Source organism: Chenopodium quinoa, unplaced genomic scaffold (assembly GCF_001683475.1).
Source record: "Chenopodium quinoa cultivar QQ74 unplaced genomic scaffold, ASM168347v1, whole genome shotgun sequence".
NCBI lineage: Eukaryota > Viridiplantae > Streptophyta > Magnoliopsida > Caryophyllales > Amaranthaceae > Chenopodium > Chenopodium quinoa.
The window spans coordinates 9,624,271-9,636,545 of record NW_018742204.1 but is presented as its reverse complement, the minus strand read 5'-3'; the positions used below and the strand labels follow the sequence as shown (position 1 = coordinate 9,636,545).

The 12,275-nt window shown below is 34.7% G+C and overlaps 1 protein-coding gene across 2 annotated transcripts; it reads right to left on the bottom strand.

Moving 5' to 3' along the window:
* Positions 1–214: 214 nt before the first annotated feature.
* LOC110713523 (protein DETOXIFICATION 12-like) lies at positions 215–8,981 on the bottom strand. Of its 2 annotated transcripts, none has more exons than XM_021891993.1 (7): positions 8,183–8,981; positions 2,538–3,082; positions 2,354–2,440; positions 2,196–2,252; positions 1,854–2,092; positions 1,483–1,688; positions 215–1,362 (listed from the first exon to the last, which is right to left on the bottom strand). In XM_021891993.1, the coding sequence occupies exons 1-7, from the start codon at positions 8,438–8,440 to the stop codon at positions 1,285–1,287; spliced, it is 1,470 nt and encodes a 489-aa protein (XP_021747685.1). In that variant the 5' UTR covers positions 8,441–8,981; the 3' UTR covers positions 215–1,284. The 2 variants fall into 2 exon arrangements, with proteins under 2 accessions (XP_021747685.1, XP_021747730.1); XM_021892038.1 differs by having other exon boundaries at positions 2,538–3,078; positions 8,183–8,285.
* Positions 8,982–12,275: the final 3,294 nt, after the last annotated feature.

The window sequence follows — 12,275 nt, the reverse complement described above, 5'->3', positions numbered from 1 at the left end:
ATATTGAAACTGTAGCACTATTTTTTCATCCGTTCTGCAACAACAACACAAATGAACAACATATAATCACTACTTGGGTAAGCATTATACCCAACACATAAAGAACATCAAAACAAACAAAGACAACAACTTTTACACTACAATCATGCAATTCTAAGACATAAATCAGTAACAATATCAACTCCAGCAATTAAGATTGTCAACATGCAATAACTCACAATCAAACATTATTCAAACATTGATTATTAAAACCCAAAAACAGAGCACAATATAATGTGAAGCAAAATTCAACATATACTTGACTTCAATTGACACTATTAGCAGTGTCAAGCTTCAAAAGATCAAACTTTGTTCACTAACAAACAATCGTCGACGAAACTCGCAAATTGTATCCTAGAATTTCGAGCAAAATTCCTCGAAAATCACCCTAAATTATACCCTTTAACACAGAAAATTTTCTACAATAAGAATACCCAAACCCAGAAATATCCAGCCCTAATTTTTTCGCAATGATTTCAACCTAAACTAATTCCTCACTCACTCTCTTTTTCGATGTGCGAACTGAAGAAATGGAAGAAGATGAAACGACTTAACACCCAGACTTCAATTCTAATTAGACATAAGTGGGTGGATAGGATATAAATGGGGGTAATTTAGGCATTTTATGTTTATTTTTTTTAAAACAGCCTTAACCATGGTTAGAGTGAGGATTAAGTGTTTACCATTAGCTTAATATAATAAATTGAGATTTACCATAGACATTTAAAAAATTTAGTGTTTACCATTAAGAAAAGTAATAAGTTAAGGTTTACCATTGCGAATTTCTCTATAATATAAAGCAAGTATTTTGTAGCAGTTCCTCTTATGTCTTTAATCTTTTAATACATAAAACTTGAGTTTCCCATGTTGGTTGTTCAATGTCTAATGAGTCGCAAAAATGTTTGATTAATCATAGGAAGTAGGAAGTTCGAATAAGGATTAGTTAAAATTTTCATTTTGTATGAAGTATAATTTTCAAGAATGTTGCATTTTTCATCCTTTTCTCAACCAAATAACTCTCCCAAATTCTGATTTCCTGAAATATCTCACTTACTATATTTATTTTTTTACGTGAACTGAACAAATAACTAAGGGCTTATTTAATTTACCTTATTTTTGCTCATTTGAACTTATTTTTTCTGATCTAATCTGATCTGAAAACTTATTTTTTTTATTTGATCTGATATGAACTTATTTTTTCTAAAATAAGTAAAAATAAGGTGAACTAAACAAGGCCTAAGGCTATTAGTTTATCAATGGCCTCTGTTCTCCATTGCTTACTCCTGAACTTTCTTCCGCTACTCTCTTTCTTGCTTTCCTTGCCTGTAAAATAACCAACAGTACAACTTTTATCAAAATATAAGGTTGATCCGAAATTTCTACAGAAATTGTGATCTAAAGAGCAAGAATGCAATATGCAGAAGATCTATAAGCAAGACGAACCTCCTCTTCCCAGTTGGTACGACTCGTTATAATAGACAAAAGGACTGCCTGTGTCATAGCACCAATCATAACTCCCATCCAAAGGCCTCTACCTCTCATTTGCATCCAGAAACCCAATGTAACAGAAATCGGAATTCCAACAAGATAGTATGCTGCAAGATTCGCGTATGTCCCTAAATGTTGCCATCCACACCCTCTAGCTACACCTGAAGGTTGAAATAATAACAATTAGTCCGGCAGTGTGTTGCATGATTAGAAGATAACATCAGTAATGGAATGAATTTGTGAATGAAATCCTTATGATAATCTTATACTGTCATTTTTTAGTAAAGTCTGTTGACTGTTGACAGCTAAAATTTGTATATTGATACCTGAAAGAACTGCCTGTATACTATCGAATATAACATTAGCACAAATTAAAGGTGCCATAGTGAAGACATAATCTACAACTTGCTTCTCATTGCTGAAGCAATATCCGAAAACTCTTCGAGTAGCAAAAAGGATTGAGCTAACAATCAAACCATTGGTAACTCCCATCACAACTACTCCACAGGCTGCTACACGAGCAGCTTGTGGGTTTCCTGCTCCAAGCTCATTAGCAATTCTCGTGCTGTAATATTCACACACAAAGAGAAGATTATTACTCTAAGTTGAACTTTAAATTCTATGTTATACTAAAGAGTATGCTTTAGAACTTTTGGTCTGAAACACACCTTGCAGCTGCTGCAATTCCATAAGGTATAGCAAACAACGCTGAAATCGTTGTCAAGCTTGTAACCAATAGACCAGCAAGAGTTATTTTTACTTGATGATATTAAAAAGTTACGTGAACTAAAATTGTACTGAGTTTATAGAGAACATAGAACAATACCACACTGAGAGAACAGAAGTCTCGAGTTCTGGATTTGGTAGAAATCCTGATAGCAAAATTAGCAGCTCAAACGACCACCACTCTAAACTATAATCATAAAGATGAAATCATATTTAACAGATTAGTTCATTATACTTAAAAAAACATCAGTACACAAGATTGTAAGAGATAAAAAGGAGCTTACCAAATCATTGAAGCAGAAGGAATAGCAAATCGGAAAAACAATCCAATTCCATGGAACATTTCCATGGAGAGTGGAGAACGAGTAGCTGCACACGAGGGAGAGAACATCATAAACAATGCCAGAAAAATGGCATTCAACCAATTTGATATACCCATTGCCATAGCACCACCTATATTTTTTAGCCCAAACTTGTGTACCAAAGCCCAGCAAAGGGGTATATGCAGGCAGAGAGTACAACAGGAACTTACTAACATGGGCACGACCAAACTTTGAGATTGGAAGTATCGAACCAAGGGCTGAAACACGGCGTAAGAAATGAGAGTAGGCACAAGATAAGTCATGAATCTTCCTGCTTCGTGTGAAATAGAAGGATCTTGGCCTATGAAAACGAGAATATCCTCCATATAAATCCATATGACAGAGAGGGGGATGCTGAATAAAGTGAGAGATATAATGGCAGTGTATGTTTGAGTTCCTAGTTTCTTGTACTGTTGTGCTCCATAAGATTGCCCGCTTAAAGTCTCTAATGCACCTGCCATCCCTAACTATGATCGAACAAGCGCAAATATGTTAGAATTTACTAATTTCTGATATGTTACTAACATAACTTCAAATTTTACAAGACTTTAGATATTAGCAAATTAATTTACATTCGTAGATATCATTGTTATACATTATAATTACAAAATGTGAGGAACCATAGTTTAGTAAAGATGATCAAGCATTACATTTTGAGATGTAAAATCAGTACAAATTTTGGTTAAAACTGGAAAACAAAATAATTAATTATTAAAAACCATATAGCCAATTTATTATGATTAATTGAACAGAAAGAAGTTGCCATCAAAAGAAAATTTAATAAAAAGCAATAAGATTGAAAACAAGGCAATATCATTAATTCAGGAATTTGTCAATAAATATTTGGAAAAATTGTCACCATTAATCCCAATTTTGCCTCGTCCGTCAATATTAATCTCAACTTTTGTTCATCCCTTATAACTCCCAACTTTATACTCTATTAATTTTTATCACCTTCAACCGGTCATCTAACTTGATGTAACAGGTTACATGTACACGTCCAAACAAAATTAAGAAAAAAAAAACTAAAATTAAAAAAAAGCCCAACTACCAAACCCAGCCCCCCACCCCCTATCCTAAACCATCCTGAAAAAACACCCCACCCCCGTAAACACCTCGCGTCGAGCCGAAATACGGCGCCCTGTCCCTCCCCCGCCCTCGAAACCTACCCCTTTCCCTTCCCCGACCCTCGATTTCATCCCTTTCCCCGTCGATTTCACCCCCTTCCCTGCAAATTTCGCCTCCACCTTCCTTTCCCTTCGAATTCCGCCCCTTTCCCCGTCGAATTTCGCCCCTTTCCCCTAACCATTCAGCCCCTTCGAAAATCGGCGACAATCGGCCACAAACGGCCGAAATCAACCGGTTTAGGGTTTAAATCAACCATTCAGCCCCAACATCAGCCGATTTCATCCATTAGTGGCCAATTTTGGTGGTCGATTTTAGGGAGGGGTTTTGTTTTTTTGGTAGGGAAACGGTCGTAGAGCAGTGATGGGTTTTCCTGTAGTGGTGGACTAGGAAGGGAGTGCGTGTGGTGGCTGGCTACGCTGGGCTGCGTGCGGAGAGGGTGTGCGAATGTGCGTTGGTGGTGGTGGTGTGGTGGTGGAGGTTGAGCAGCTGTTGGGTAAGTTTTAGGAAAAAATCTAATTCACAAATATTAACTTGATAATAATGCTTATAACAAGACTTGAACTCAAAACTAACAAGTCTTGAGTTAAGAATCTTATCATTTTAGCCATTTATTAATTGTGTTTTTTTATCCAATAAAATTATAGTTAACTTAGATAAGTTAATTTTTGTCTTATTATACTATTTGTGTTCTGTATGTTATGATTCAGTTTGACAACAAAAATGTTTATAGCAAGACTTAAACTCAAAACTAACAAGTCTTACTATCTAAACAGTCGAATTTAATTAGCAAATTAAACAAGTACAAGCTAGCAACCTGCTCCGGCCACCACTAGTTTATATACTTAAAAATGAAGAAATATTGTCGCAATTGATCTTACTAAATTCATTTGGGAAATTTGCCAACACCACCTTTGGGCGTTCTTTCAATAATAGCACGACCTTTTGATTATTCCAGAGTAACACCACCTGTCACATGCATTTGCCAAAAATAAAACAAAAAACCGGTAACCTATTTTACAGGTAATCTTGGACACGTGTCCCAATCTGACTAGTCAGTTTATATTTTTATATTTTTGATTTTTTTTTAAAAAAACCTAAAAAAAAAAAAAAAAAAAAAAAAAAAAAAAAAAAACCCTCCTTCCACATTCCCATCCTCCCTGCCCACCTCTTTCACCGGCATCCACCGGACCACCACCCCCCACCAAGACCTCCCACCTAAAACCGCCTTCTCCCCAGCCCTCTTCCCAGTTTCCGGCACCCCTCCCCTTCCCGACCCCCTTTCCGGCACCCCTCCCTTTCCCGACCTTCTTTTTGGCACCCCCTCCCCTTCCCGACCCCTTTCTGGCACCCCCTTCATTCCCCTATTTTGATTTCTGCCCCAAATTCCAGAAAAAAGCAAAAAAAAAAAAAATGTCCTTGATTGTCAAATTGAAGCTTCAATTTGACGACTTGGCTAATGTCTACTTCAATGGAGAACATAACGCTCATAATGTCAAAAGCTGCTTCAATGGAGAATTTAGAGTACGACTTCAATCGGGTGGGGAAGGGAAGGGAAGGGTCGTGTGCGGTGCACCTACTTTGATTCTTGAGCGAAAATGAAGGAAATGAGGAAGGGGAGGGTCGTGCACCGGAAATTGATAGAGGGTGGTGTTTTCCAATGAAGTGGGGGGCCGCTGATGGGGGCTAGGTTGGGAGGCTGGTGTTTTCCGATGTGGGTAGCGGAGGCCGAAGGGGGGTTGGGTTGGAAGGGTGATTTTCTTTTCTTTCTTTTTTTAAAATTTTTTTTTTAAGGTTTTTAAAAAATTAATTTTTATGTTTTTCTTTTATTTTTTAAATCAAAATTAAAAATAAAAAGAATTAACCAATGAGATTGTGACAAGTGTCGTAGGTAACCTGTAAACCGGATTACCAACCGGTTTTGTACCATTTTTGGCAAATGCATAAGAAAGGTGGTGTTATTCTGGAATAATCAAAAGGTGGAGCTATTATTAGAAGAATGCCCAAAGGTGGTGTTATTTCTGACAAATTTTCCAATTCATTTTGATATACAAGTACATTGCAAGTATCATTCAAAAGTTCAACTTTTCATACTTACTACACTTACTAAATAATTTATGAATTAATTATTATTTGTCAAAGATTCAAACTCACTAAAAATTCAACTTTTCATACTTATTACAGTTACTAAAATTGTTAGCAAATACTTAAATACACAAGAGTTCATTTATACTCAAATTTTTAAGAATAACTAGAAAAATATTCTGTAAAGTGAAGAGTGGATAAGATATTAAGATTTGAACTAGTAACATTTGTGTCATGTTGGCTCTATTACCAAGTTAAAAAAAAACCATCTCAACAAAAAATTTAAGCTAACTCAAACTCAATCTTTGAAAAAGGCATGGGAAGCCAAGAACCCCAAACAGAATTTCAAGTGATGCTGGGCGAAAGGAAAAGGTCTACTCTTCTATGGAAGTCAATATTGTCTCATCTAGTATATCTACTACAAGCTCCAACAATCTCCATTTCCAATGCAAGTCCAACGGCAATTCAAGGAGGATGAGTCGACATTCATCTAGAAAGAAGGCTCCTCGACATTGGAAGGAGGGACAGAGAAGAAGGACAGTCCCGAGTAGTGTTGTCCCTACCATCTCTACTAATTTGTTTTCTTGTTGCAGGTCCCATATTGGCAAGAAGAGGAAGAATGTTAACCCCCCATAGCTGATCCCCCAATCAACCTAAAAAAGTTTGTTTCGAATGTTAGTTATGGTACTTGTATTTCTAGTGTAACGTCTTTGAGTCAGAGTCATGAACTTGCGTCTTAGTATTGTAAGTCTGCTAGTGTCGTATCCATACCCACGAACTGGAAATATATACTAGATGTAGTGGGTATTTAAGTTTTTTGTAACTAAAAGAAAAAAAAGGTTACCATGATAACAATAGAATATTTTGGATTAAATTTATTTAATAACTAGTTTTGTGACCCGTGCGATGCCCGGGTTGTTTATTGAATTGTAAGATAATTTTTTAATTTATAGATTAAATTTTAAAATATATCATTGATACAAATTAGTTAGGAATTGGATGTGCTTTTGTGATGATTTGTTATCTAATAGGCATATAATGGCTAATAATAATGTTGGTGGAAATGTTCGATTTAATACACTAAAAAAAATAATAAAAAATAAATTAAATGAAATAAATGTTTAAAACCCGTTAGGTTGATCCGAACCTAAAACTTTGGGCAAGAGTTGAACAATTCTTGACTCATAACCTGAAGTGACCCAATTCAAGATGACTCGTGACCCGACCCTTATTGATGGGTCTACATAGTAATAAAACTCTATTAAATTGTAAAGTACTCAAATTATTTTAGGCAATTAGTATACATTATAAATGGATGTTTTACGCTTTGAACTATATTAGAATTACTACCTCCGGTCCAAATTACTCGCAACTTTAGGGTATTATTTGTGAGATATAAAATATTTCAAAGTTGCGAGTAATTTAGACCGGAGGTAGTATAATCTAACTCTAAACTAACAATTTTATCCTAAAATTCTATCCAAATAGAATTCTAAACTAAATTTTTTATCTTGTAAAGTCTATTAAGTCTATCTTACGTGGCGCGACACTTGGCGAAAAGTTGAAACGTCAAATGTCGCTACCTTGTGACCTGCCTAAAAGCTTAGCTTTATATACTTCCTCTGTTTTCTTATACTTGCAACAGTTTGACTTTTACACTATTCATGCATATACACCACTTTGACTAGTTTTGACGATTTATACCTAAGAAAAAATATAGTCATGTGGGATCTTGTTAGATTCGTCTCGGTTTATACTATTTTAATATCTAATATTTATAATTTTTACATATTGATAATTAAAGATATAAACGATTGAAATAATGCATCGGTAAGCGTGAAAAGAGAAGTGTTGCAAATAAATAAAAATAGAGGAAGTATTAGTTATATGATATGATATCTTTATTTATTTAAAGAGGTTTGGTATGAACAGATTTGATCCTAAGGCTGAAATTTACCAATTGATAATCTGACATCCACAATTTATTCATTTAAATTATCCAAAGTTCATTGTTTAACTTTTTATCCACCTCCTAAACAAGTAAACATGTGACAAACATAAATTGTATTTGGAGATAAAACGCAAAAATACTCTATTTTTTTGGGTAAAAAAAGTCAAAAAGGTAAGGTAGTGCGGGAACATAATTTTAATCAACAGTTAATTGATCATCCACTAGCGATTTGAGTGATTATGGACACTTTTTTCCACCTTTTATTAAAAATTCATGATAATTTCCCTTTTTTGAAACAAATTCATGATAATTTCCTGATAAAAATTTAACAAATTCAGAATAATTAAATTCCCTTACATAAAAAAATTTAAAATCAGAGTAAAAAAAGATCGGTCAGAAGAGATACCAAGAGGCTGAATCCGGTGACCGCGGCAAGAGATACAGCAAGAGCAGTGCTAGAGAGGTAAAGCGGGCCGAGATGACCGACCATCATCAACGTAACGACTTGAATCATGTACTGTGACATTAACACCGCCACCATTGGACCAGCCACCCAACTCACTCTTATCATTTCCTCTAATACTTCTTTCCATCTTACTTGTATTTTTTCTATCTCATCGTCTCTTCCTTTTTCTTTTTCCTTCAATAACAACCCTTCTTCCATCTTTTTCTCCTTTTTCAACTATAGAATATGATTATGTTTGAACTCTTCAATTTATTGATTTTCAACCACTACTAGTAAGTTTTATTGATTTTATGTTATAGGCTATGGTACCCACTAACACACGTTTCATGCATGCTAAGTTTAAAATAAAGGTTATTTGATTTATTTGATTTTAATTTTTATGTTTTAAATGGTGGATATGATCTTGTATGAATGGGTATTTACACCTTGGTCAATGATGGTTGGCTCTTTGCTCCCATTGTTGTTTTTAAAAAAAACAAAAACATTTAAAAAAGAAATATGAGTTTTTCTAAACTATACCCTCTCGTTGAATTTCGAAAGTGTGAAAAATTACAAGTTATGCCCTCTAACTTAAGTTATTTAATCAATCGTACCCTATGATGTAAATTCGACGTTAGTAATTGTAAATAAATAGGAAGTAATAAGAAGCCTATGAGAAAAAAAAAATAAGAAATACACTGAAAGTTTGACATATCAATGGTTGCTTGAAGAAGAAATAGATGTGATCAATGGGCGGGCCACAGGGCTAGACTGGGTTCGAACTGGGAAAAGGTAAAAAAATACCCACTTATCGGGTCGGGCCGAGCCAAAAAAAACAACGAATATTGCATAAAATTGTTTTCCCAAGCCCGTCCAAAATTTTTAAAAATCGAGCCGGGCCGGAAAAAGTTATCCAAAGCCCGTCCAAAATCTTGGGCTCAACTTGATCACTTCTAAGAAGAAAGAAGAAAAAGTAGATGAGAAAATGTGGAGGAAAAAAAAATGCTAAATGTTAACCTATTTATATAACTCTAACTTAATTTGGATGTGAAATTTCTCTCCAAAGTGCGGTAATAAATTGTTAACACAACTTGAACTAGTTAGATTAACGTTATAAGGTACGGTTGAAAAAACATCTCATGTTGTAGTATACATCTTGTACTTTTGAAAAAGCATGGGCACAACTTAGAAACTCTATTAACCACGGGGCATAGCTTAGAAAAACTTTTTTTTTTTTAAAAAAAGGAGAGAAAAAAAGAAAAAACAAGTTGGCCGTTTTTGGCCGTTTTTAAATACTTGCTCCACTTTCCTTTTTGGCCGTTTTTAAATACTTGCTCAATTTCCTTATCTGAAAAGTTTTTACAATATATAATTCATTTCTACCACCTAGTGGACCCAACAAATATCATATTTTATTCATTTCATATTCTCTCACCTCCAATTTCTCCACTACTTTTGCTTTTTACAATTTTTTATTCTTCCACCAACCCCACTACCTCTATATTTTATTACTTTCTCTAATTTTTCTAAAACTCCGCGCATAGAGAAATGGAGCAAGTATTTAAAAACGGAGGGAGTACTCATTAATGTCTCAATCAAATCTTAAATTTCCAACTAAGTTTTTTTTTTTTTTTTTGGACGGGAAATTTCCAACTAAGTTGGTACAATAGTTGTTAAAAAATAAAAAATAAAAAGTGGTAGAGTAAAACAGAGTACTCTTTAATTCATTTTGTTTGTTCTATTAGCACTATTTACATTTTTTAAGATATGTCTTAAAAATAAACATATCTAATTTTATATTAGAATATGAAGCAAGCTTAAACCTAACCATGAGAACAACTCCTGTTATAACGGATGCAAAAAAGAACAAATATTGAATGTAAAATTCACAAGAAAAACATACACAGATTTACATGGTTCACCAACCATGCGTTGGCTTCGTCCACAAATAGGTGAGAATAATAGTTTTATTGAACTAAGAGAATACAAATTACAAATTTAGAAATGATTTGAAACTAATCACATAAAATAGATTGATTATCTCTCTCATTTACAATGCTATCTCTCTCAGAACTCGCATATGAGAAATACACAAAGGACTACTCAATAACATTCACCACGTCTACGAATAACCCTAGGGGGTATATATAGCACTTCAAAATAATATCGATACATAGAACCGTGGAAAAACGCTGACCACCTTAACATTAAATTGTCGCTACTTGCACTTCCTGTCACGAGCAACTTCTTGTGTTGCACGTGCCCTAGCTCTCGCTCGACCCAGCCACACCTAAATACCTCTGCGAGTTATAGCCCACTTGCCTGGGAGCTATAGCTCACTTTCGTCACAATATTCAAGCTTGCCAACAACTTATCGAGCTACCCCGAGAGTGCTTTCTAGTCCAAGACCCAAAATCATAATAAAGGCATATTTCTTACAACTCTAATGGTTGTAACTAGAGACTTGCTTGCAATTTTCCAAAGTCTTACCTTGATCACTGGAGCCAAAAATTTTACATCAGAAAGTACCAAAATTTTAGAGATTGATACATTGATATAACTAAAATTTTGAAGTTGATTGAGAAAGTTAAGCTCATTTAAATAGCAAGTCACACTACAAGAAAAAAGTCATTTCCAACGAAAAAATTCCATCAGAAAACCCGTTTTCGACATAATTTCCGTAGGAACCGGTTGTCAGAAAAGGTTTGTTGAAAAAACAACCATTTTCGTCAGAAACATTTATCTGATGGAACACCCAACCGGTAGCAAAGAAAACAACGGTAAGTCTTACCATTCATAGTCTGACCCAAACCCGATATTAGGACTGTTTGGAACCAGGCCGAAGTGTGATCCCACTGTTGGGACTTTCATAAGGCAACCTGACGCGGAGATAAGGAGAAAGTGGAATCCGCAGATGTAGTGACCTTTGTGAAATATATACTTGCCAGTTTCTTTATGAGTTTAGGGGCAGCGATCTCACTAGGGTTACTCATAAGGTCAGTCTCCACAGTCCTATTAGAAAAACTAAGAGCACCATCAAAGGCCGGTCCTGGACTAACAATAACATAATTGTGAAGAAGCATAGCCTGAAGACCAGAACACTGCAGACGTGACGCAAGGAAAGCATAGTGTCGAACATCATTCTAATAAAAAATAAATACCTAAGTCCTCTAACTAAAGCAGATAGGGAAGTAGGGTCGAACTTCACAGGGAAATGAGTCTTTCTATTCCTAATTAACTAATATAATCTAGATTATGAAGTAACCAATATAAGTTGAATATGAAACTAAACTACGAAGAGTGAGAATAAGGAGAAAACAATATATAAAAAGGATCTAAGGCATAGGTTCACCAATAAACAATATTCCAGGGTAAAACATAATAGTCAATCATCAATGCATGAATTAATCAGATCATAAAGGGCTTTCGCTACGTATTACAATCATAGAATTAATCTACCGGTGTTAAATCTCATCTCTCGAATCTCGATTTAACCATTTATGAATTAATATGCCTACTGAAACTAGACCTAAACATCAATTCTCATCTGTCGAATCTCGAATCAACATTGTCAAACTCATGCATAAAAGATCAAGCCTAATCTACTCACAGAGCATTAAATCAATCAATAGGAAATTAATCTAGCATTGACAATTAACAACAATAATTTACCCCTTCATATTATTTATGGATCCCCATAAACCCTAGAAATAGATCTACTCACACATAATAAAAACTAAACAAATCAAAGCAATAAAGCAAGACATGATTAAAGGAACAAAATAACAACTAAGATTAAGGGAAGAAAAATAGTTACCAAAGGAAACCTGTATTAATCAAAATAATTAAAAACAAGACTTGAGAGAAAAGTTAAGAGAGAGAAAAATCCTAAGTAGAGAGAGAAAATATAAAAGAGAAGGTAAACTCAAATTACGTACATAATTCCGTACTTCCCCAACCAACTAAAACAACTCCTAATTAAAAACTAAGTGCTCGTCTAACAAAGCCTTCCAGAAACACGCGCCCGATCGGGCGCGCCTTTTTTGCCTTGCCC

Excerpts from the sequence above, each read along its gene's own strand:
- LOC110713523 (XM_021891993.1), bottom strand. The coding sequence starts at position 8,440 with ATGGAAGAAGGGTTGTTATTGAAGGAAAAAGAAAAAGGAAGAGACGAT. Across the intron at positions 2,441-2,537 it reads CCTTCTGCTTCAATGATTTG|TTTAGAGTGGTGGTCGTTTG; the intron begins GTAAGCTCCTTT and ends TTATGATTATAG. Across the intron at positions 2,093-2,195 it reads GGAATTGCAGCAGCTGCAAG|CACGAGAATTGCTAATGAGC; the intron begins GTGTGTTTCAGA and ends TGAATATTACAG.